General features: G+C 47.0%; 2 protein-coding genes across 2 annotated transcripts; one reads left to right on the top strand and one right to left on the bottom strand.

The window, feature by feature from the left end:
- Positions 1-77: 77 nt before the first annotated feature.
- LOC117019812 (transmembrane protein 258) lies at positions 78-1,239 on the bottom strand. Its single transcript, XM_033101988.1, has one exon. It carries the CDS (start codon positions 822-824, stop codon positions 612-614), a length of 213 nt encoding a protein of 70 aa, XP_032957879.1. The 5' UTR covers positions 825-1,239; the 3' UTR covers positions 78-611.
- Positions 1,240-2,414: 1,175 nt separating this feature from the next.
- Positions 2,415-17,993, top strand: COQ7 (coenzyme Q7, hydroxylase). Its single transcript, XM_033101896.1, has 7 exons — positions 2,415-2,571; positions 5,951-6,129; positions 7,575-7,689; positions 8,418-8,557; positions 9,146-9,214; positions 9,654-9,732; positions 14,688-17,993. The coding sequence occupies exons 1-6, from the start codon at positions 2,499-2,501 to the stop codon at positions 9,729-9,731; spliced, it is 654 nt and encodes a 217-aa protein (XP_032957787.1). The 5' UTR covers positions 2,415-2,498; the 3' UTR covers position 9,732; positions 14,688-17,993.
- The last annotated feature ends 8,062 nt before the right edge of the window (positions 17,994-26,055 follow it).

Genomic DNA, 26,055 nt, shown 5'->3' with positions numbered 1-26,055 from the left:
TGACTCTACCAAACAACTGACTTATGAAGCCGTTGAAGCTTTTATACCAAAAATGGAGGTATAAAAGGTTCATAGCTCTGAACCTTTTAATGTGAGCCTAAGTTATTGTTTAATGCAGTCAATTTTCATTTTTATATCTTCAGAATTGTTTTCAAAGTACTTGAGTTTTGTCACAGACCGTTGGAAGCTTCCTTCCTTTTCCTGGCTCTAAACCATTCCTGGAGGTGCCCTGGAATCTCATGCTGGGTGCAGGTTTTAGAAAGCTGCTGCTGTTAAGAATATTTCCCACCCCCTCCCACATTACTCAAAAATGACTGGCTCTTTGGTCTGTGCAGCAGGGCAAGCTTACCACAGCTTCCACATATCTGCCTATTTGTCCCTTTGCCGGACCACTTTCTTTCCTTTCACAAAGGTAGCATTAATGGGATGTTTTTGTACCTTTGAGACCACTAAGTTTTTCTAGCTTTTCCTGTCTTTGTTGAGGTTTATGACTTTTTTTTTGGGGGGTGGGTCACACATCTGCCTTTATTGTCAGCAGCAGGTGGGACACTTGCAGAAATAGCTAAAAAAAAATTAATTTACAAAAGCAGGGATTCGGTGTCCTTAGGATCTCATATGTAGATGCCAACCCAGAGCAGCAAGAAGGGGACCCCAAAGCCCATGAAGAGCGAGGCCACCAAGGAGATGAGGAGCTCTTTGTAGATGTCCCCAGTGAACTTGGTGGAGGTGAAGAACGTGCCAGTGGCCAGCAGCACCCCGGTCAGATGGGGAGTAGACAGCAGATTCACTGGGCTGGTGAATCTGCTCACGGCCTTGAGCTCCATCTGGCTGGTCGCTCAAGGCTTATGACTTTCTCAGTCTAATAACTAGCATCATGGCATTTTGAGTAAACAAAAGTTCATTCCACCCTTACTTTTTAAAAATTCTAATTGTTGGCATGTCTGCCTGGTGTATTTATATAATGTTCTTGTCTTCCTGCTTCTGAGGACAATCAGGTTTCTCAGGTTTCTCTCTCTCTCTCTCTCTCTCTCTGTCTCTCTCTCTCTCTCTCTGTGTGTGTGATAGAAGCTTTGTTTTCTTTCCCTATTATAAAACTGATACTAAAATATGCTAATATATTTGTTGTAGTTAAATGCTGCTAATTTGCATACCTTCTACTTGAATGTTTTCACATATTTTGGTAACGTTAATAACTTCAAGTGATGTCTGTATAATTGTTTAAGTGCAGCTCTCATTAACCAGTGCACATTAAAACTACTGATTAGACAGTCTTGAAGGTTTTGTTTAATGTGATTGTATATATTTGAATCCATGAAGGTTTCTTGTCAGCAAATAAGTGATCAGGGAAAACTCTAACAGTTTGTAAAGTTCTTGGCCTTTCCCTAGAACCAGAGAGGAAAAAGAAGTGTATAATTATAATCCAAGGGTGTAAAGTAGAAAATGAAAGCCACCTTCTCACAATCCCAACCCTCTGAAGTTACCTGTATTACATGTTTTGTTATATACTTGTATATCTTTCCAGATATGCATTTTTGATTTTTTGCCCTCACATACATACTTTATACATTCGAAAAATTATTTCTCTTGGATAGATCCCCAGAAGCTGGATAGCTATATCAGTGGATATGCATTTTGAAAACATTTCCAACAAAATAGTTTTTCTTATGACTTCATTTTTGGAGCAGTTTTAGATTCACAGCAAAATTGAGAGGAAGGTACCAAGATTTCCCATATGCCCCCTGTCCCCACACTTGTACAGACTCCCCCATTGTCAGCATTCCCCCATCAGAGTTGTACCTTTGTTACAACTGATGAATCTGCATTGACACATTGGCTATGCACTTTTTAAAGTATGGTATATGTTGCTAAATCTCCCCTCCTCACTCCATCCCCCAAGAAACTAATTTGCACCAATATAATAAGCCCACACTAACAGTGAAGTGGACACAAAAATAACGATATATGTTCTCTGTAGGAAACCTGAAAACAGAGAAAAGGACTAGGAAGAGATTTTAAGTCGTCTGTCAGCCCCAACACCTAGAGATCACACTATTGGCCATGTGAATTTAATTTTAGCATGTAACTTTTACTATTTTAAAAGTGGATGTAGGATATACATAAAGAAAAATCTTCCTTGTTGGTAAAGCAGACAGTACGATGATTATGCCAATAAATAATTCCCTCATGGTCCTCTTTCCCAGGAATTTAGGTGAGAAATTTTTACCCTGTCCATCTTTGAAAGAACAAGTTCGCATGCTCATCTCCATGGCAACGCAAGGCTCCATCGTGTGGAGCTTTTGAGTGATTGATAGTGACCGCATCCAATTGAAGCTTTTCATTTGCCGCTTCCAACCAATCGAATGGAAGCAGGGGCCTAGGGGCGTTTCCACCAATGCAAGGGCGGGCTCCATCTCCCTTACGTCTGTCGTGCGTCATCAGTCTGCGCAAGGGGACGTTTGGCGCGCTTCGCTCAAAGCAGTGGTTGCTGTACTGTCGCAATGAGCTGCGCCGGGGCGGTGGCGACTTGCTCCGTGTGGTGGCTGCGTACGGGCGCCCCACGGCCCCTCTCAGGTAAACGGGGAGCGCGGCTGCGATCCTCCGTTGGGCCGGCAAGCTCGGGAATTTTCGCCTGGGGTTTGGGCCGGAGAGGTCACGGGGGAGACGTGTCAGTATGTCACAGGGCTGCGACGGGGAGACGAAACACCGGTGCGGGCGGCGGGATGGGCCCTGTAGTGGGCAACGGGAATGCGGGGCGAGAAAGGGGTGGTTTTCAGAGGTGACGCTGCGGGGCGGCTCCTCAGGGCTGGCGCGTTGGGAAATGACACACCTGTGCCTGGACGTCACTGCAGGTGTGGTCAGCGTTCTGGGATGGAGACAGTTGGCGACCTTGACAGTTCAGCGTCCCAGGGGTGTCTTCGTTGCCAACCCTCAGGGCCTTGCCAGGCAAAGTGTAGTCATACGACCAGCAGCGTCTGCTTCCCCCATTCCCACCCCCGAACTTGCTAGAAAAGCAGATTTTCAGGTCCCTGCCCTGCCTGACCCACAGGGTCACAGAATCTGTAGTATTTTAACAAGTCCTTGGCGTGATTCGTGTGCTTTAGAAAGTTTGAGAGGCACCAGGGTAGTGGAAGGCGCGTCGAATTGGGAGTAGGGAGACTTGGGTTTGAATCCTGGCTTCTTCTCCTTCTCTTGTTTCATCGGAGCTGCCTCAGAAGATTGTGAGGTCCTTCTCTCAAAGTTACATCGTTCGCGTACCATCTTCATAATTTTGCCTTCTAGCAATACCACGTGTATTTTTCCTTATTTAATGTGTGTTTTTTCCTATAACTGTGTTCCATTTTTAAATTAAGTAGTTTCAGGGAAACTAAATCCTTATGGTAAACAGATGACCTGTATCGCCTGCCCCAAATAGAGGAGTCATAAAAAATAAATATGCTGAAAACAAAAAGTTATTAAATTGCATTATATACTGTTGTCCACAAGGCTCCAGCCCAAGAGTATCTTTCTGGTAAAAAGGGGAGATGAGCAAGTGTTAGGAAGATGTTAAAGATATATCTGCTGTAAACTGAGGCAGTTTCCTTGATGAAATCAAAAGGATTGGAAGAGAATTTTAAAAAGAATAACTCAACTCCATGGGTGTTTTGTAGTGCACATTCATAAGCCCCATAAGACCTTCCCATATGCCACTTAAAATCTCCCAGGTATCACCACTGGTATGTATTTCACACTTTGGGAAAACACAAATATAAAATAATGCATTCGAGTGCTTCTAGCACTGAGCTTCAAGTATGTTTTATTTTTTCTGAAATTTATTTAAAAGTGTGTGGCAATGCAGGCAAAACTCAGAGGATTGTTGAACGTGACTTTTGATGCTCCTTTATTGAGCCAAGGAACATAACAAGAATCATTCGGTTCCATTTGTAAAGTTACTTTCATGCCTGTATCTCATTTTATCTACATGATAACTCAGTTATCATGTAAAAAAGAAAGGTTTTAGTGTATGTTTCCCCTTAAAAAGGAAATGACCTGGTTATTACCAATTTTATACGTCAGAAATGGCACTTGTGATTTGTTTAAGGTTAGCGTTTCAGACAGAACACGTTTTTTCTGACTCTAGCTCTGCCTTTTCTACGGTCCATCCATACTTATTAAAGACACCTTGCAGAGATGGTGCAAAGATAGAAATGACAAATATTACAATACCCGATCCTTCCCATATCACCCCCCAAAACTTGCTGAGGTGCCTGAATCTGGAAAGATGGTGCAATGCTAGGAAACAGTCTGATGTGTTTTTAATATAAATATAATCCTACCCATCAGAAGTCAGCTGTGTGTTTGAACTCTTCCTATGCACTCGGCCCCTTGCTATTTTTCAGTATATGGTTTTTTTTGAAAGCTGAGTACTGGGTTGTCTTTAAAGTTCTTTCCCATTAACAACGTTTTTGGATGGAAGTAACAAACGAAAGAACAAGCAAACAAGTTTATTTTGAGAACCAGAGCTAGCTCATCGTTTTCAGTTTCAATTCCTGGACCCCGTCTTTCTGCAGGGAGATCAGGTTGATGGAAAGAGCAGTCCTTGAACTTGGAGGCAAAATCTTAGGAAGGCTACCTTGCCTTTGTCAAATGTCTCAAGTTGTTCTCCGCATAAAAACATGGCTGCGGACCACAGTGACCCATTGAAGGCACAGAACTGAGTGGTACATTACTTGTGGTAAAACCTGGACTGCATCCATTTCTTGGTGTCCAGTTCCTAGACTCCATCTAGTTTCTTGAGTCAAATACACTCAGTGGGATGGAGCTGGTTTTCAGAAGAGTTCAAGATCAAAGCTGGGTCACCATGCTTCAGACCCCTATGTCCACGCTCCTTTGTTTAGAGTGAGGCCTTTAAAACCCCACATGGCCAGAAAGTTCACATGCAGAACCACCCCAAATTCCACCCGGCCTACCCCATCACTTTGTGTCCAAAGCACTCAAGTCTTTAATGAAAAAATTATAGATGTGCCCAGAATGAAATTCTGGGTGTTGACGTTAGCTTAAATGAAAAGAAGTATCTATGAAAGACATACTAGTCACACACAAGAGCCTTGGAACCCCCCAAGATGGTACCAGTACAGGTCAAAGTTCAAATTACAAACTAAATGGTCTCTGTGGGTCTCCATTTCCATATCTGCAAAATGGGCTGATAAGACCTTACACACCTAAACACATTACAAAACCCTTCTCTTAGGGGAAAAAAACTTCTGGGGTGCCCCCATACGGCTCAGAGAATAAATCAAGTTGTTACTATTAGAAGATTTTTAAAGGCAATATCAAATCTGTCCTGAAGAATTTACATTTTGAAGGCAAGAAGAGTTTGGTTGAATTGGTTACCTACCATAATGAGGGGAAACCTGAGTTCTGAGGCTCATTTCTCGACGTCAGATGCCCACGGATGTGGGTGTTTGAAGAGAACGTAAATCTATCGTTCCCAGCCTTGGCTGCAGAGAAGATTCATACACAGAGCTTTTTAAAAATATCAGTGCGCCCGTCCCAGAGATCGGCTGGGGAGGAACATCCCTGCAGTTGAAAGACCCCTTGGAAGTTCTGTGCAGCAGCGTTGGGAACAAAGTGGACCAGAAGGGGTTGGGTGAGCTTGAGAACCACGCCCATCTGGACAGTTGCCACATTACCTGCCTGAGGAGAGGGCAGGCTCAGAATTTCCAGATCTTCATACACTTAAAAGTGAAGCCAGAAATCCAGATCGTTAGCTAAAAAGCTTCTGTGTTAAGTGTTGGTAACAAATTCACTTTAAAACAAAAACAAAAACACTGCAGGTTAAACAGAATACGCTGGTGGCACCTGCAGATGGACCTGCAGGGGACTCAGTTGTGCCCTTTGCTCTAAGGTGTCTGTAAAAGGAAAGATCTCAATTTTACCTGAGAGTAACGAACAATAAACACTTGCATTGCAGCTTATGGAAGAAGGATCCTTGTCAGGTTTTGCAGTTCAGGAATGCTCGCAGACAATATCAATCGGGCAACTGTGCACCGAATCCTCCGGGTGGATCATGCAGGGGAATACGGAGCGAACCGCATCTACGCGGGGCAGATGGCCGTCCTGGGTCGGTCGAGTGTGGGGCCCGTCATTCAGGTGAGCGCTGCTTTCTCAGCCTGTCTACTCAATGGGGAGGCGAAGGGGAAGTATCCTTCCCCTTCAGGTAATGAGTCCCAGTAGGTCTTGCATTCTCAAGGGACATGCTGTTGTCCTCAAGAGGGTGAAAATTGGATATAGGGGGCAGTGAAAAGCATATTATTTTTATGTAGGGAGCACAGATAGACATGTAGTACATAAACAGATACACGGTGTGTCTGTAGTAGTAACATTTCTGGGGCCGGCCTGGTGGCTCAGGTGGTTGGAGTTGTGCTCCAAACGCCAACGCCGCCGGTTCGATTCCCACATGGGCCCGTGAGCTGCGCCCCCTACAGCTAAGATTATGAACAACAGCTCTCCCTGGAGCTGGGCTGCTGTCAGTTGCTGAGTGCTAGTGGCCAGCGGGAGTGGCCAGCAGCCATCGTGAGCGGCTGGCAGCAGGCGAGAGCTGCCCTGAGCTGCTGTGAGCGGCTGACCGGCAACTGATGACTGACCGCCCAGCCGGGGGTAGCACAAGGCCATAATACCACATGGGCCAGGGAGCTGTGTCCTATACAGCTAGACTGAGAAACAACCGCTTGAACCGGAGTGGGGGGGGAGGTAGGCAGAAGAAGGGGGGAAAAATTTCCTGGTGGGGGTAGGTGATAATGAAAAAGGGGTTGAGAAACACCACATTCAACGGAAGTAGCTGTTTCTGAGAGGCTGTGGTCCTGCCCCCAGTGGAGATACTTTATACTGAGACGCAGAGGGAGAGGCCTGGGCTTTGTAGTCACACAGACCTGGCTTCACATTCCAACTCTCCCACCTCCTGCTTCCCTTGGGGAAGTCACATGACCTTTGGGTCTCCATTTTCATATCTGCAAAATGGGCTGATAACACCTACCTTATTGGATTTTGGTGAAGAATAAATGAGCTCCTGTAGAACATCTAATACCATCCCTGGCACGTAACAGACACTCAGCCAAGTTAAATTGCCTGCTCTGAGTCCTAAGGCAAGTTACTTAACCTCTCTGTGCCTCACTTTATTTATCTGTATAATGGGGATAATGATAGTTTGCCCTTCACAGAATGGTCGTGCAGCTTAAATAAGCTGCCCACATAAAGCGGTTCGACAGCGCCTGGCACTGGAAGTGCCTTTGTTAGCTGTTAGAGTCATCCTCCCTTTCTCCTTTGTGGTAAATGATACGTACTTACGTGCTAGCAATCTGGAAGGAAACTACACAATAGCTAATAGCTAAACTACACAGTAGCTCATTCTGCCCTCCTGATTTGGAAATGAGCTGAACATCTCATTCCCAGGGGGGTGGACGCATCTCCTTGAGTAGGCACGTTGTGGGTCTGAGGGGCTTCGGCCAGAGCCGTGGCTCATGGACAGGGCACGTAGCTTCCTTGGGTATAGCAGGCGGCCTATTGAGAATGCTGACGTGTCTTTATGTTTCTTACAGAAAATGTGGGATCAAGAAAAGGACCACTTGAAAAAGTTCAATGAATTGATGGTTACATTCAGGGTCCGGCCGACGATTCTGATGCCGTTTTGGAACGTGGTGGGGTTTGCATTGGGTGCGTGTCTGTCCAGAAGAGCTCCTGGGAGCTGAGGGGTCGGGGATGATTAAATTGTTTAAGTACCGCTTCACCGTTCTTGCTCTGTCCTCCTGCAGCCTCTCTTTACTTGCTGCATATTTTTCTAAAATTAAATTGACTTGCTTTTTTCACTTATATTTATTTAAGATAGAATCTTAAAATCATAGTTGTATAAATAGAAGGTACAGTAAAAATAAATAATGGGGGGTGGGGGAAGGAAGAGTAATTCCACGGTAGCCCGATAATGTGCCCTGACAAAGGTTCTAAACCTGAGATCTGCTCACTCTTAAAGAGGGATAGAGTAAATGGCATAGGAGGATCAAAACATACTCCGAATGATGACTGTGTCCTTGCCGTAATCAGAAGGCTTTGAAAAGAGAATAGCACTCTCCCTGTGTGATTCAAGGTTTATCACGCTCACCTAGTACCACCTAGAACAGTGGTTTTCAACGTGGGCGAGCTGCTCCCGAGGACACTTGGCAATATCTAGAGCCTTTTTTGGTGTCCCCTCTGGGGACGCCACCAGCCTCTAGTGGATAGAAGCCAGGCACGCTGCTGGACATCCTACGATGCTCAGGGCGGCCCTCACAGCAAGGCCTTGCCCAGCCCAAAGTTCCTAGTGCCCAGGCTGACAAGCCCTGGCCTGCTGTGACCTCACGGGTGTCAGTCAGTCCCATCTTCTACCGCTCGGGGTTTGACAATTCCAGGTGCGGGAACCGCCCTGCTTGGGAAGGAGGGAGCGATGGCGTGTACCGTGGCCGTGGAGGAGTCTATTGCACGTCACTACAACAACCAGATCAGGACACTGATGGAGGAGGACCCAGAAAAGTATGAGGAGCTGCTTCAGGTGTGTATGTGGCTACACTCTTGCAAGGGGCTGGGGAAAGGCACAGGGCAAACGCAGTTTGGTAAGAAGGGACAAGTAGAATGCGAGGGACCTTAGAAGTCTCGGCAGACGCACTGAGGCACAGAAAGCTGAAGCCGCGTGCCCTGGTCGCACGGGGCAGAGCTGGGACTCGAACCCGTGTCTCCTGAGCCCGGGCCTGCATTCCCTCCACTTCCGGATGGTTGGTAGATGGAGCAAATGCTGCGAGCACGAACCCCTCAGATCAAATACATGAACTAAGAGATACCCTCGGTTAAGTTTCCACAGTAGATAAGGGAACGAGTTTTTTTGTGTGTTTTGTGTTTTTAAGCCTACATCGGGGGTTGGTAAACTATGGCCTATGGCCACCATCTGTTTCTGTAAACCATTTACATGTCCATGGCTGCTGTCCTCTCCACAGTGGCGGAGCTGAGTAGCTGCGATGGGGACCCTACAGCTTACAAGTTTGCCTGCTGCTGTCTTAGACAATCATATGAGGCTTTAGCCTCCAAAATTAGCCAGCACAGCAGGAGAGGTGGGGTGCTGACTTGCTTCGATTTCTTTAACAAGGTGATCAAGAAATTTCGGGATGAAGAGCTGGAGCACCATGACACAGGCCTAGAACACGACGCAGAACTGGTGAGACCAACCTTTACTGTTCGCTTGTGGTGCTCTGGGCACCTCTTTGGAAGGTGGAGGGGCAGGAAGGTTTCCGTTCCCAGAAAACTAGATTTCAGCGTGACCATCAAAGACAGGAAGCCCATGCAGTCCCCTGCTTTGGCCAAAATCACGCAAACGCATTGCTCCCAACCAGGAATCTCATTTCTTGCTTCCTCCCTCATCCTATTCGCTAACAGCTTTTTTTCCTGTTCTGGTGAGAAACCAGACAGCTCAGTGCTTTGGCAGTAGCGGAATCTATTCTCATTTGAATAGATTTTTTTCCCCCCGCATTAAAATAAATTGTTTCTTAGCTCTTATTTCCTACCCAGAGAAGTCCCAGCGGTGCCATGCCAGGCTTGGATCTCACAACTAACAGTGAACGTTGAACGTGTTTCTTTTGTTTGCGTGTTGTTAACAGGCGCCAGCGTATGCCGTTTTGAAGAGGGTTATCCAGGCCGGATGCAGCACCGCGATATATTTATCAGAAAGATTTTAAGGTATGTCCACTTTTCCCTGTCTATAAAAGATGATAGTGATTTAACAGGTGACATTGGCAGCAAAGGAAATGTACAGTTATTGTGACAGAGCAAGGACTCGGTGCCCGACACGCGTGCGTAGAAGCCGATTCTATGACATCGGGCTTCCGAGAAAAGGCCTTATTGCGAGCTCTGCCCGCAATGAGACAGGAGGCAAAGCCCCAATCTGTCTCCACGACTGAGGGTTTTCGGGCTCCGTGGAAAGGAAGAAGCGGGGGAAGCTGTGCATATTCGGTGGAATTCCACTGATTCAGCATAATGACAGCCTAGTTCGAAGGTGTTTGAAAAATCACGGCTTTTCGTGCGTCGCATGTTTAAATTCGGGGATGGGGCATTTAGTCTGCCCTCCGCGGTGGATTTTGACCCATGGACGTTGAAAGGTTATTATAGGGCGATTACTTTCTCTAGTGCCTGTTCAACTGTCCGACTTTGTGGTCTGCGGCCTTGTTTTATTATCTCTGAAAACCGACTTAGTCTCTCTTTAGAAACAGGACGAGGCCCGGTTAGGCTGGTTCTGAAGTTACATTGTTCATGTGAATTTTGTTAATAAACTGCGAGAGGTTTTTTTTCATTAATAAAACTCTCCAGTGTTGCTTTTCTTCTGTGCTGCTTTAAGTCCTTAGAATGCCAGTTCACCAGGTGTGTTCCAATTACAACAAACCAAGCTGGTCCTTGTTTGGTCGGTAGCTAATTTTTTCCTAAAACATCAAGAGTGAATCATGAGGAAAGTTATAGGAACCTAAGAGAAAAATATTTGAGTTTACTGGTAACAGAAGGTAATTTAAAGCGCAGGGATGTTTAATATTGACAAAGCAGGACTGTCAAGTTCATCAAGTAAGTAAAAGACTCATTGTTTCTATTTTGCATTGTGGATTGAGGGCAGGTTACTTCCATCAGAGAATATACTAAGTTGCAATTATTTGCCAAGTTGTATTCTCATCATTTCCTTTAGGTCTCTTACCAAAGGAATGGACCAACATGGTCTAAAATTTTCATAGTGTGTTGAAATATTTTATGATTTGCCAATTTTCACATTATTTTTGAAAAACCTTGGACCGTGGTTCTCTCTGCACATTAGAATGTCCTGAGGAACTTTTTACAAATTGTGAGATTGTAAACCGAAGATACTAGATCAGAATGGCTTCCAGTGGTTTCTAGGTGATTCTAGTGTGAGTTTGGACTGGGACCCCCCGACCCCAGCTTGCAGAGTAAGCTTCTTGTGGTGAAGAGAAGTGTCACTAAGGCTGGGCCGTCACCACACCCTGGGTTGATTAGCTCCGTGTGTTGGGGCGTGACCTGTCTCAGTGGGGTTCAGTTTTGAAGGGCAGTGGACGCCCCCATAGTTTGGATTAGTCCTCTCTTTTCCTAAGCCAAGAGTGAATTCAATTTTATGTGCTCCAGGAAATGAATCTGATGATAATAACTGTAATAAATCCAACAAGGGAGAGGACGGTGAAAGACCATTTGAGCTTCCAGACTCTTTTGTGCTGGGTTCCAGTCATCTGGAGTGTGGTTTAGTGTAGTTGGTGAACAACTGAAAAGCCGAGTTCCTTCCTCCACAGCTATGGCCTCGTGTTGGTGTGATTTTCTATGTGTGCATTTTGCGTCTTTCCTATATAAGACCATGCGTTTCTTGGGGGCAAAACATCTTTTCCAGTTCCTGGTATGTTCTAGGTGCCCATTTAAAGGAAGGGAGATGAGATGGAGGGAAGGAGAAGGAAACAGGAAAGGAGGAGAAGGGAGACGGGGAGGGAAGGGTCAGTGTGTTTTTAAACAGCTGCAGAATTGCTGTGGAAACCCCCAACTGGGCCGTTCTCCCTTTTCTCTAGGTCTCTCAATGCGCGTGACCCCGGGCTGAGGTCCTTGGGCCCACCTGTCTGTCATTTTTCCTTGGTGTCTCATCCCACCACGGGGCCGATTTGCTCACATGTGTTTCACCACCCCAGAATGCTCATTGTCCAAATTCCCACTTCCCACCCAACCCCTCTGCTTGGAAGTTGAAGAGAATCTCAAGCTCCGCCTGCCCCAGTGGCTTTCCCCGTCACAGTAATGGCAGCTCTGTGCTCTCACTCTCAAGCCGAATCTCTGGCGTCACCTTTGACACCTGCCTCCATTATACTCCCATCCAGGTGACCAGGCCATCATGTCCACCAACCCTTTTCCACTGGCTTCACTGCTGCCCCTCGGGGTCCAGCCACCCTCCTCTCTCACCTGCGTTACGTGAGAAGCCTTCTAACTCTCCTTCCTGCCTTATCCTCACCCGCCTGCAATCCATTTTCAACCCAGCAGGTAGCGTGAGCCTCCGAACCGTGAGCCAGACTGTGTTAGCTCTCAGCTCAGAACCTCCCAGCGGCTTTTCCCAGTTTTCTCAGACTGAACGGCAAAGTCTGTAAAACGGTTTACAAGACCCTATGTGATCCCATTCCTCCTGCCTCACTCTGCCCCAGCCTGCAGGCTCGCTTCTGCCTTGTGGTCTTTGCAGTGGCTGCCCTCCCCCTGGAACACTCTTTCTCAGGTATCCACATGTCAAATCCCTCAGCAACTCCGAAGGTTCTGCTCAAATGTCACCTTTTCAAGGAAGCCACCCTGAACTCCTTTTTCAAAATTGCAAACCCCACCCCCTTGCTCCGCTCTGCGCTTTTCCCCTCCATTGCTCTTAACACCTTCTAGCATATTATATAATATACTTACTTGTTAGTTTCTTGTCTGCAAGAATGTAAGCTCGGTGAGGCAGGAATCCTTGTTTTAATCACTGACCAGATAATTGGTGCTCAATAAATCGTTGTTGATGGGAATGAATGAAGAAATAGTTAGAAGTCATTTTCACATAACTAGTCATTCAAGACTACTCCTGTGTGCTTCTCAGCAAAATTCAGTGGACATTTATTGTAAGGATGCTACCAAGCCAGGATGAGCCCCTGGGCCCCTGGTCTGTACAAACTGTTTTGCCATAACACTCAAAACCTTCCAGCCAAGAAAAAGAAAGAGAGAGAGAGAGAGAGAGAGAGAGAGAGAGAGAGAGAGAGAGAGAGAGAGAGAGAGAAGGTGCTACCAGGAAACCAAAGGAAGGCCATTCTTTATGCTTTTTGCTGATGATTAAAACAGACTTTATATCCACACAAAAGAACCCTTTTGGACCCTTACTTCACAGCATATACAAAAATGATCTCAAAATGGACTAAAAAATCTAAACGTTGATGCTAAAACTCTAAAGCTCTTAGAATAAAACATAAGGGTAAATCTATGTGATCTTGGATTAGATGTGACACCAAAAGCACGTGCAACAAAAGAAAAAAATAGGTAAATTGGACTTTATCAAAATATTTGACTTTGTCAGAATAAAAACTTTTGTGCTTTGAAAGACACTATCAAGAGAGTGAAAGACAACTCACAGAATGGGAGAAAATATTTGCAAATCATATATCTCATAAGGGATTTATATCTAGAATATGTAAAGAACTCTTACAACTCAACTATAAGACAAATAGTCCAATTAAAGACAGGCAAAGGATTTGCATCGATGTGGCTCCAAAGAAGACATACAGATGGTCAATAGCACATGAAATGGTGCTCAACATCATTAGTCATTAGAAAAAACACCATGAGGTACCACTTCACACTCGCTAGGCTGGCTACAGTCAAAAAGACAATAAATCAAAAAGAAAACAATAAACATTGGTGAGGAAGTGGAGAAACTGGAATTCTCATACACCGCTGGTGGGATTGTAAGATGTTGGAGCCCCTTTGGAAAATGGTCTGGCAGTTCCTCAGACAGATAAACAGAAGTAACGGTCATAGAATTAAGGATTATGACACAGTAACTCCTCTCCTAGGTATAAACCCAAAAGGAATGAAAACATGTTCAAACAGATACTTGTACATGAATATTCGTAGCAACATTACTCACAATAGCCAAAAAGTGGAAATGACCCAAACGTCCATCAGCTGATGAATGGATAACCAAAATGTGGTCTGTCCACACAGTGGAATATTATTCAGCCATAAAAAGGGATGAAGTACTGAGACATGCTACAATGTGGATAAACCTTACAAAACCTGGGGCTTGGTTACAAAGTTTCAGTCCTGAAAGATGAAAATAATTCTGGAGGTGAATGGTGGTGATGGTCACTCAACACTGTCCACAATGCCACTAAACTCGACACACGAAAATGGTGAAAATGGTAAATTTTATGTTATACATATCTTACCACCATAATAATAAAAATAATTATGCTAAGTGAAGGAAGCAAGACACAAAAGGCCACACGTATGATTCCATTTACATGAGAATTCCAGAAGAGGCAAATCCATAGACACAGAAAATATACCTGGTTGCCTCGGGATGGGGAGTAACTGCTGATGGACGTGGGGTTCCTTTCTGAGGTGACGAATGTTCTAGAATTAGATGGTGATAATTGCACAGCTTGTGAATGCACTAGAAAAACCACTGAATCGTACACTTTAAAGGGGTAAATCTTATGCTTTGTGGATCCTAGCAATAAAGCAATACAGGACGTCGAGTTTTATGCTGTATTTGAAAGCACATTTCTATCCAGGCTGTTGAATGGGGAACATCCTTCCAGCCAGCAGAGCATCCAGAAGCCTGGATCTGAGACGCTGGTGCTGTTTGTTGCCCTCCTGTGTCAGAGCTGATTTTGTAAACATGGCAGTCCGGAGCCATAGGCATCTGAAGGCACTTTGTACAATCCTTATTAAAAGCCCAGATTTGCTGCTGTTTGTGTAGCGTCCCCTTCGGAATCGATGGCTGATGCCTTGTGCTTCCGAGAGCTTCCAGAACAAGACCAGAGAGATTTTCTGAATCCCCCTCTGATTGTTTTTTATTTCATTACAGCTTGTCCTCATGTATTAACAGGGTAATCTTGCCTTCCCCTTACTTTACTGCTCTGACCTTTCAGGGGAAATGTGATTTTAAAATTGGACGCCACCCAAAGATGATGCCAGAACGACAGAGGATGTTATTCTTGCAAGCAGTACAGCTCCGAAGATGTGATCCGAGCTGTTGTTCTTTGCATGTGTTTGATTCCCTCTCTACTCCGTGTGATGCAACAGCAGTGTTCTCACCTGGGAGCGTGTTGGAAATACAGAACTTTGGGCTCCTCTCCCAGACCTGCTAATTCACATTATGCATTTTAACAAGATGTGGTTTTACAGTATGGCCCCCAATTCCTTGGTACTGCCTGTTCAGTGGAACCTAATCCTCCTGGCCGAGTGTGGGCTATACTTAGTGACATGTTTCTAACAAACAATATAGTGGAAGTGATGGAATCTGACTGCCAGGGCTTCTCGGTCATAAAAGACATTGCAGCTTCCATGTTTCCAGGATCATTTTCTTGGCGGGGAGAGGGGGCAGCCAGCTGCCATGTGGTGAGGACACTCAGCAGTTACTCTGTGGAGAGGGTCACGTGGCCAAGAACTAAGGCCCCCGGCCAACAGCCATGTTTGTGCGACGTCTTAGAAGTGACTCCATCAGCCCCAGTCAAGCCTTCGGATGGATGACTGCAGCCTCATGAGAGACCCAGAGCCAGAATCACCTAGCTAAGTCACTCCTGGATTCCTGACTCCCAGCCACCACGTTAGATAATAAATGTTTGTGGTTTTCAGCTGCAGAGTTTGGGGCTGATTTGTTCGACAGCCATAGGTGACACTCACGCAACAGTTGCAGGCGATTTGGAAGCGCAGTCAAGTTGGAGAAGCCCTGAACTAGACCATGAATTCCTGGAAGGCAGAGACCACCTTAGTCATTTCTGTATCTTCAGAGCTTAGCACAATGCCTGAAACTCAGTAAAGTTTTTTTAGACCAAATGCAAAGTTAAGTTGCCCTGTTTTTAAAAAATTACAACTCTTTTTTGTAATAAATAATACATGTATGCACGTGGTGAAATAGTCCAACAGTGCTGAAGCTTTTTCACAAATCCAAGTAAATTTCCCTGCAGGCCACTTGCTGATTACCAGAAAACTGACCACTTGCCTTACTTCGTGATTATTAGCAATCCGTCACATAAGACGGTACATTTTTTTTCTTTTTCTTTTTTCTATTACTTCCAGAAGTAATGCTTGCCTCAACATCAACATAAACTGCATATAGGAAAGAAAAAAAAGAAAGCGCCCCTAGGCTACCGAGCCTCTTCTTGTTTCCTCATTTCCCCTAGGAGTGGATATTTGGGTTATTAATAACAGAGTTTGGGGACCTCTAATGACTCAAGGGGACCACCTTTGAACGTGTAGTTTCCATAGAATTTCAGGAGGCGTGATCCCTTGGGGGTCTTAGCCCTTTGGAGATGCCACACCCCCTTGAAAATATGTCAAAAACTCTGGACCCTCAGCTAGGGCCTCCTTAAGACCTCGTGATCCAGTGGTTTGAGAAGAAAATCCGACCTTTCCCGAGGGAGAGGAACAAAAGAAACCTTTCCTCCAAGCCGCCCTTTTCTGGCTCTGCCTGAGCACAAAGCACTTTCTGTTGAATACGTTCTCAAAGGTTTAAAAGGCTCCCCTTGCCGTAAGGGACGTGTTTCTTCCCACTCTTGCCTCCCGAGATGGCAGCCCTGCGGGCTGTGCCTGAGCAGGACCGGTCCTTTGATGACGGAAGGTGTAGGAAGAAGGTGTGCCCCTGGGCGCCTCAAGGGCAGGGAAGGTCTCCAACTTCCCGGCGCCCGCCTCTGGCCACCAGAGGGCACCCTCGCCTCGGAGTCCCAAGTCCCGCCGGCCGCACCAACCCTGCTAGTCTTTTCCAGAATGACACAGGGACAGTGCCCGGTGACCAGGGCCAGGCGATTGCTACGTGCTGTGAAAATCTGGCCTTGTCATCCCCCCTCCTGCTCCCCGCCGGTGGACGGCAGTGGAATGGCGCGTTTGCCCACCGCACGGTGCGGAGGGCTCAGCCGGCTGCCCCGCGCTGCGCTGGGCCACTGACGTGCGCGTCCTCATCAAGGCGGAGGCATTTTCTTTTTCAGAAAAGAGAGAACACGGGGGAGGCCGACGAGCCTCTGTGCACAGTACCACGTGGAGAAACGAGCTTCGGGCACCCGGCGCTTCTCCGGAGTGGGCGCCGCTGCCCGGACCCCCCTGACTCGGCCACGTCTTCCTGCCGTCCACATGCTCTGCCCTTCAATGACGAAGGCTCTTCACCCTTTCAGAGACCCCCGGTCTCTTAGGTGGTCATCCCACCCCCCTCCTGTCCCAACATGCCCCAGCGTCCTGCCTGGGGGTTGCATTCTGTCACTGCGTGGTGGTTCCCTGCTTTCCGACTCTCTCCAACCTGCCAGCGAACTTCTCAAGTTGGTGAAGGGCTGTCCCAGCCCCTGGAGCTTAGCAGGCCCTCAGCCAGCATTTGATAAACGAACCTAAGCCGGGGGGAAAAAGTCATGTGGGCTCATAAAAAGGAAAGGGATGACTTGAAACAAGTAATTACAGGTACTGACAGATGATCTGATCTCAGTATGAACACACCTAGAAACTTCTGGGTGCAAGTAGGAAGTGGGGACGGAGGGTCAGCCTGGGAGTGTCCTTCAGTCCTCTTGTCCATCTGCACCCTGAACCCTGCCCGAGCCTGGCAAACATGTCCCCTGAAACGGTGTCTCAGCTCTTCTCCCTCACAATGCTTTTGATTTATTTGTGGAGAATTTCTCATCGCGGTACTTCGTTCTTGTTTAAAATCTCACAGTTACATTTCCAGTTATACGGAATGTCCTGATGCGTAATCCTGAAATTCTTAACTAGGCGTGCGCGTCAGAATAAACTCTTGAGATTAAGAACACATTACAGATGTTCTCTCCCCGCCCCCGCCGGTCCTGCCGAAGCAGATGCTGTGGGGTTGGATCTAGGGGATGGACATAGTTTAAAAACTCACACAGGGGCTCGAGGGGCAGCCCTGGTTAAGAGTCACCGGGTGAATTCCACAAGCACTTGATTGTAAATCTGCCCCAGATGGACGCTCCTCCCTGCTTTCCAGCCCACTGTCTACGTTGAGTCAGGGTTTCCAAGATGTGACTTCTTGTTCCGATTTTCTCCAGCCCATTCGGTGCCGTTACAGCTGGTAACATGTTCCAGACCAAGTTGTCTTCATCAGGTGGAAACAGTGGTGACAGCAGTGCTCCCCGTTATGCTGGAGGGAGCAGCTTCTGTGTGGTATTTTCCAGGCCTAACTTCCAAGTGGCTGTATGGAAACAATAAAAAAAATTGCATGGAGATGCCTCCTGTTGCACTCACTTACTGATGCTGTGTGTGTGTGTGTGTGTGTGTGTGTGTGTGTAAATAAGACAACATAGGCATAAAAAGATTATCTCAGTCACTTATTTGGCTCCTTTCAGGGAACATGTTATTCTAAGTGCTAAAAGAACTTTAGAACATGACATTCTCACTCCTCCCTTATATATCATTTAGAAGAGACACAAAACATCTCACCTTTGCTTCTAATAAGCTATGAACTCTGCTAAATGAAAAATGCATCCCTCATTTTCTTCAGGTATGGTTTGATCCAGCAGCTCACATCAGACACCTGGCTTCTGTCTCACTCTCCTTTCTCTGCTCTTCAGTGTCAAAATTGGTCTCCCAGTGGCTCCCAGTCACCCTCCTCATGTATGGCAGCAGAGTAACTGCAACACTTCCATAGGTCACCTCCCAACACCCCTCCAGCCACAAGAAGGGTGAGAGTCTCTTCCTCTGTCTTCTGCGGAAGAGAGAGAAAGCTTTGCTTTGCCAGAATCCACAGTACGTGCTCCTCCCCCAATCAGGTCACATTCCTTGCCCTCGACCAATCTCTGTGGCCCAGGGAATTGTGGTGCTCTCATTGGCCAGACCTGGTCACATGGTTGCTCCTGAAGTTGGTGGAGTAGTTGGTGGACAGTTCCATGCAAGCCACTTGGGCCCAGAGTGGGGTAGGGATGGTTTTCACAAAGGAAGCCAGAGTCCCCTTTGGCTTCCAGGAGAAGGGAGAACAGATGTTGGGCAGGTAAAAAGGCCCGATGTCCCCTGAGCTCAGAGTTCATGATGGAGACAGAACTTGAGTAGATATACGTGGGGCAGTGGGTTGGACTGGATCAGGGAAGATGAGACCGGAGGGGACATCGCTATAGCGCTCCCCTTGAGGACGGGTGAGGGATTTGTGGTGACCGAGACGCAGCGTAGCATAACGATCTAAAACACCTGAGTGTGAATTCTGGCTCTGCCACTTACCAGGTGTTACTAACTTCTCTGTGCCTTAATTTGCCCACTTGTAAAATGATCACACTTGTTGTCATGGATGCACCTGAAAACAACATGCTATGTGGAAGAAACCAGTCACAAAGGACCACACATTATATGAGTCTATGTACACAAAATGTCCAGAACAGGCAAATCCATAGAGACAGAAAGTAGATCAGTGATTCCCTTGGTCTGGGAGGAATGGGGGTGCTGGGGGTGATAGCTAAGGGGTTCAGGGTTTCTTTTCAGGATAATGAAAATGTCCTAAAATCGACTCTGGTGATGGTTGCACAACTCTGAATAGACTAAAAGCCATTGAACTGTACCCCTTCAATCAGTGAATTTATGGTGTGTGAGTTATGTCTCAATAAAACTTTGTTTTGAAGGCAATGTGTGTACTTGCACATCCCCTCTGCCAGCCCCAGCAGACCCGGAGGTCGTAGCAGCTTCCACTGTCGTCGGACTTCACCTGGGACAGTTCCCTTCATCCTGCCCTCACCTTTCTGAATAGTCCCATCATTAAACCCCATTCACTTACCCTCTTTTGAGTGCTTCTGTTTCCTGCCAGGACCCTGACTGCATAGAAAGAACCTCTCCAGAAGAGCAGGACTCGTTGGCCAGTCAGTCAGGTGGACAATCAAATTGACTAGCATGGTCAGTTTTAGCCGTCCACTTGACTGGGTCACAGGGGGCCCGGACATTTGGTCAAACATTATTCTGGGTGTTTCTAAAAGGGTGTTTTGGTTGAGACTCACACTTGAATTCGTAGATTGAGTAAAGCAGACTGCTTTCCCCAATGTGGGTGGGCCTCAGCCAATCCGTTGAAGGTCTGAATAGAACAAAAAGTAAAGGGAATTCTTCCTGCCTGACTGCCGAGCTGGGACATTGGTCTTTTCCTGCCTTCAGACTTGAACTGAGACATTTGTTCTTCTCGGGTCTCGAGCCTGCTGGCTTTTGAAATGGCACTCCACCATCTTCTCTCCTGGGTCTCCAGCTGGCTGCCTGCAGATCTTGAGACTTGTCAGTCTCTGTAATCATGTGAGCCAGTTACTTATAATTTCTCTCTCTCTCTCTCTCTCTCTCCATATACATATATATATATATATATATATATATATATATATATATATATGTATATATGTCCTATTTGTTCTGTTCTCTGGAGAACCCTGACTAATACACTACCCAAAGGAAAAAAAGAGTCAATAGTGAGTTTCAGGCTGAATAACTAGGAAAACGATCAAAATATAGGACAGAAATAAGAAAATCAAATCAAGGGAAGTGACTGGTTTTGGAAGAAGGTTTCTTTTATTCACAAACATTTCACCAAGCATCTGCTCTGTGCCAGGTGAAGTGCCAGCCAAAGGGGATTCAAAGATCTGCCCAGCTGTGCAAACTAGAGGCCCAAATCCACCCTTCTGATTCTTTCTTCAGCCTTACCCTCCACATCAAATTAATCTTGGGATCTGTAATTTCACCTCCTCTAATCGCTCTCAGGTCCGTTCCCTTGGCAGGTAGGGTTGGCTTTCATTGGAATCACCATCCCCCATCCTGTTAGATCCACGATGTTTTGTAATGATTTCACTTCGGGAGCGAATAGGCCAGGAGGACCATGGGCCTATTTAAAGTATTTGAAGAGCTGTCTGTCGTATGTGAAATTAGGAAATGGGAAGTCCCTGACATTGATTGGAGTATATGGGCACAAACTGTATTTCACATTGCCATATTGCTTAAGGGGATAAGGAAGGGTGCAGCTGACAATGTGAATTGTTAATTAAGGGGGAAGAGGTAGCGTCTGAAGAAAAATTACCTGCAGTTTTTCTGTAAAACGCCCTTAGTCAAAACAGGGCCTAGAGTAGAGGAAAGATGGGAAGGAGAGAGAGGGCATCTCCAGATAGGGGGGAAAGACACCCCTTCCCACCCCCCAGGTGACAGCTAAGTCTGAGTCCGGTTTCCCAAGGGTCACTTCATACTTCATCCGCGTCTGAGGGAAGGGAACCTTAAGGAAATCACAGTAAGGAGAGGCCGCTTCGACCACCTTCACCTGTGGGGTATCGCGCTTCTCCACCCAGTTCCACGGGAGCCCCAGGGAGGTGCGTCATCTTGGGCGAGGTGGGGTGGGGCTTGTCCATTCCCCACGGGGAGAGTTCAACAGCAGGAAGCCTCCTCCCCGCCTTCCCCATTTCCTTCTTTTTGTTCTAGATGAACCGAGATGAAGGAATAAATCACTTTGCAAAAGAGCATCAGGCTTTGGTATTGATTCCTAAGTGGCCCTGAACAAAGCTGGAGATTATTTGGAAGTTTGATCAGGTTTTGAACAGTTCAGACCCGTCGCCACTTCCCACATGTTAGCCACCATCCTCTCATACCGATGCCACAGTCTCCAGCTTGGGCTCTGTGAGGGCAGTGTTGTCTCCCTCCACATGGCAACTGGATGTGCCCATGGGACTGCGTTTGGGTCAGTGATTTATAAACAGAAGTTCTTCGGTGGGTGGGACTCCCAGGAAAGCGTCTCAGGAATAGGGCAGACAGCTGAAACTGGTTCTTTTTGCCTTCCCCCAAATGTTGCATCCACCCTGGGATGTGGATATGATGGCTGGCACTCCAGCAGCCGTGCTGAGGATACAGTTCAACATGCACAAAAATCACATGTGTACAAGGAAACTGGCTGTGGCCTTCCTTGGGATAGCAAAAGATTGTAACTGACCTCAGTACCTGCCAGAAGGGGACCAGCTGAGCAGCTGACTATTCAGCCATACCAGGGATTACTCTGCAGACATTTCGAAGAATGAAGTGGCTCAGTTGTGATCCGGAAAATCTCCAAGATTTACTGTAGTGGGGGTACAGCAAGATGCAGGACAATGTAAGTGTAGCTCAAATCCCAGCTGAACCACTTCACTGGCCTGGTGAGCTTGCGCTAGGTTTTCCATCTTTAGGTCAGGGATCAGCACGCTGGTCCTGGAGCAAATCCAGCTATTGTTGTAAATCAAGTGTTATTGGAACACAGCCACGTCCTCCGTTTCCGAGCCTGTGGCTGCTTTCCTGCTACATTCGCAGACTTGAGTAGTTGCAACAGAATGCCTGTGGCCCGCAAAACCTAACGTATTTCTTTACTGGCCCTTACAAAAAACATTAGCTGACCATCTGATCTAGGCCTTATTCTCATTATCTTTAAAATGGGTTGAAGAAAACATGACTTTCTTCGTAGAGATTGTAAGGATGAAGGAACACAACAGAAAAACTACTTAGCACTTATAGTAAACTCTCAACATGTAATAATTATGATCTCATTGAGTGTAGTCTCCTTTTCCTACAGTAGAAACTTTTCCTGTAGCTATTTAACCTGTGTAAGTTTCTTGCAAATCCACGTGGATTGCTTTAGATATTAAAGTGGCGTTTCCAAAGCTAGTAAACGTGTGTGTGTGTTGGGGGGAGGTTGGCATTCAATTGAGGGATGAGAAACCAGTGGTTGCTAAGTATCGAGAGCAGGTCGTTGTGTTCGGTGTCGTTTCGTTACAACGCAGATACGTACGGTGCTGTAGGAACTCAGTTCTTGTTTACAGCAACTAGTCTGTGGTACAATCGGTTTCACTGTATGTCGTTTCGCTTCAAGGTGCAGGACCTGTTGACAGTTGTCAGTGAGGAGTTCATGTTCTGTGCGCTTGTGTGCTGTAGCTGCTTTCTCTGTGTCACTTCACTTACTACCGGAAACTCGAAGATCAGAAAAAAGCCACGAATAGTTGATGGCACCCAGAGAGTAAGTGGCTGGGCAGGAGACTCAGACCCAGCGCTGCTTACCTACAACCCACGTGTTGTACAACCCCTGCTCCAGAAGCATCTAATTACTGAGCCGTGTCCACTACCAGACAGGCTCTGGGACCGCTGCACACTTCCCTGTAGTTTGCCCAGAGCGGGCCTGGCCATGCCTATTGTCCAACGAAATTATCCGTAGCAACCATTTCCCTCTTGAGAGTCTGAGTTTGGACGCTGAATTCTATGGCCTCCCTTGTAATGTACGGGGCTTCAAATGTCAGCTCAGTGAGGGATGAGATCTTTGTTTTGTTCATGGAGTTTATTCCAAACACCTTGAACAGAGTATGGCAGAGAGTAGGTTAGGTGGTCGATAAATATGTGTTGAATCAATGACGGTTAAGTGGATTATTGGCGATCCGCACAGGTACCTTTCAGGTGAAGAAAAGCCACACAGTGAGGATTGTTCTCGTAATATAGCTCTGAACACACACGGATGCCTGGCTCTTGGTCCCTCTCTGTGGTTACAGCAAGCTGTGCCTGGTCGGGGTCTTGTGTTTTGACTCGTGCAAATCAAACACCAACTTCATACCGGTATGGTCCAGTTGGTCATCTCAGATGAAGGAAGTATTGTTCAAAGCCTCCCACAGAATGGGGGTGTGGCAAGGGGGCTCCCTCACGCAGGGTCAGAAATGAAGAACATCAAATCGAGCTCCGGGTGACTGTGGAGGAAAAGGGAGGTAAATTATGTCCTCGGCACAGCTTGACGTGCAGGCCGGGCTGGTAATCCCTCCCTTTTATGCATAGTGTGTCCTGGCCACTTCCAGCTGCAGAAGAAAGCCTGACCTTTGAGAGGGCTATAAAAAGACAGCTGATTTCACTCCTCTCCTCACAATGTGCCTTTAACAAAGGAGGAAAAGTGAAGGGCTTCTGTGTTCAAGTGAAAGGTACACAAAAGCAACCCAGCATTTTGTCAAGTCCGGGCAGCCTGATGTGGCTGGGCGAGAAGCTAACTGCGGCTGTTGGCAGAGGGGCATCCTTTCACGCCAGCCCTCCAGCACCGTCAGGCTGGGCCCGGGGAGGTGGTTTGGGGAAGGCTGGCCGAGAGCTTCAGAGCCAGGAGTCCGAGATTAGTGGCTATGCTGGCTCTGGAAGATTTAGAAATCACGCCCACAGTGTGATGGCCTCAAGGTCGGATGAAGGGCGTCATACCCTTCAGTGAGTCTTCGAAGCTGCAATTGACAAAGACATTCCAAGGGCTGAGAGTTGCTGCGGGTTTCAGAGAAAGGGAGCGACTTGTTCCTGCTCCCCATCCCTCCCGGTGTGGGGCTGGGGTGGGGGAGCTTCCCAAGTCAGCAAGGGCCGGGAAGGCACGTGTTGTCAGCGATAGCCTTGAAATCATCTCTTAAACTCCCTAGGAAATACAGCTTGCGCTGTCTCCCAGAAACCCTACACGCCTAGCTGACTTTTTCCGGGGCTGGAACCCGTCACTGCATTTCTCTGGTTGAGCTCCATACGATGTTGTTTCTTGGGAGCATGTGGAAGGGAAATAGCCATCTTTAAATGCTAATCGCAGCCAGCAGATGGGCGCTGGGATAGAGTGAGGGGACAGCAGATTGCCAGTTCCCATGGCACACGTGCTATCGAGAGACATGTGCTTGATATACTCAGCGGTGGGCAGGCACTTCCCCTGCAGTGTTTAGATTGTGACTCTCCGCCCCTCCGCCCTCCCCCATTTCCTGCTCCAGCCTCTTTCTGCCACATACTTAGGGTTGAACTCACATAAATTACAAGCGCTCCTCCTGTTTTCCAGACCGCAACAATTTCCACCCATTTCCATATGTTCCGCCTTCATTTCCAAGTGTTTTCTCCTGAACGGTCTTACGGGTACACATGGCCAAATGGTGAACAGCGCGGGGTTTGGTTTAGGGATGAGGCTTCTCTGTTTGACCCTAACAGAAAAACTGTAATTGCTAGAGATTCGGCTGCCCCTGGAGAGATTCAGATACCACCAAAAAAGTGATCAGTATCTCAAGTCAGGCACCTCTTCCAGGTCACAGGGTTTCAACCGACCTGCTCATCATGAAATTGGTATGTGACCACATTCCTGTCGTCTTTCCTGAAAAGCCCTGCAGCCTTAGCTTGTCTGCTGAAGTGAAAGCAGACACTCGTGTGAAACCCACCAGGGCTGTCTTCTTGACCAACCTGACCCTCACTCCCAGCGCCATGGGAATCTTTTATTTCAGGAGGAGAACAAAAGATGCCATAACAAATGGAATCCAAGGGACAGTGCTCTAGGCTGCATGTCTGTGGCCCACCCCCAAATTCGTATGTTGAAATCTGGCCCCCAGTGTGACGGTATTAGAGGTGGAGCCTTTGGGGTGATTAAGTCATGAGGGTGGAACCCTCACAGATGGGATTGGTGTCCTCATAAAACAGATTCCAGAGAGTTCCTTTGCCCCTTCTGCCCTGTGAGGCTGCAGCGAGAGGACGGCTGTCTGTCAGGCAGAAATCAGACTCTCACCAGACACTGCTGGCGTCTCGATTGGGCACGACCCAGTTTCCAGAACTATGAGAAATACATTTTTGTTGTTCATAAGCATCTAGTCTATGCTACGGTTACAGCGGCCCGAACGGACTTGAGACAGACAGCATCCAATTATGGAGGACAGCCGCGGCCGCTGTTCCAGAGATGGGCTTTGGGGTGCTTTGGGAATCTGATGAAGGTATTCAGAAGGAAGGAAACCTTCTTTTCTCTCACTTCCAATCCCTTAAAGGGAGACTCAAACCGACCTACATATAAAAAGCCTACCTTCAGGCATGGCTGGATCCAGGAGCCCAAACGAAGCCATCAGCAGTTTCTGTCTCTAGTCTCTGTGGTCCTTTCTGCTCCAGCAAGCCTTTCTCCTGTGGTAGCAAGATGCCTGCCAGCACCTCTAGGCTTCCAGCCTAATGGATCAGCAACTGTGAAGGAAAAAGGGCTTCTCTTTCTAAATTTTCCAGTGAAAGTCCCAAGATTGACTCTGGAGTAAATTGCAAATGGCCTCGGATTATTTTCAGCTCCTTCCACCAAGAGGTGGAACTTATTACTCCATTCCCTGAATCTGGGCTGGATTTGTAACTTGCGTTGACCAGTAGAATATGGTAAAAGTGACCGAGTCTGAGTTCCAAGCCTAAGGCTCAGTCTGCTTTCCAGTCTTTGCTCTGGATCTCTGAATGCTGCAATAACCTGCAATCGTGCTCTGGAGGATGGGGAATTACGTGGGGAACAGGGCAGTGCCAGCTGTCCTCGACAAACCCGCCTGCCAACCACTGCACACTAGGTAGGCTGTC

Source organism: Rhinolophus ferrumequinum (assembly GCF_004115265.2).
Source record: "Rhinolophus ferrumequinum isolate MPI-CBG mRhiFer1 chromosome 15 unlocalized genomic scaffold, mRhiFer1_v1.p scaffold_54_arrow_ctg1_1, whole genome shotgun sequence".
NCBI classification, from domain to species: domain Eukaryota; kingdom Metazoa; phylum Chordata; class Mammalia; order Chiroptera; family Rhinolophidae; genus Rhinolophus; species Rhinolophus ferrumequinum.
Note: the sequence above shows the minus strand (reverse complement) of the source record. Positions and strands in the feature narration are given on the sequence as shown.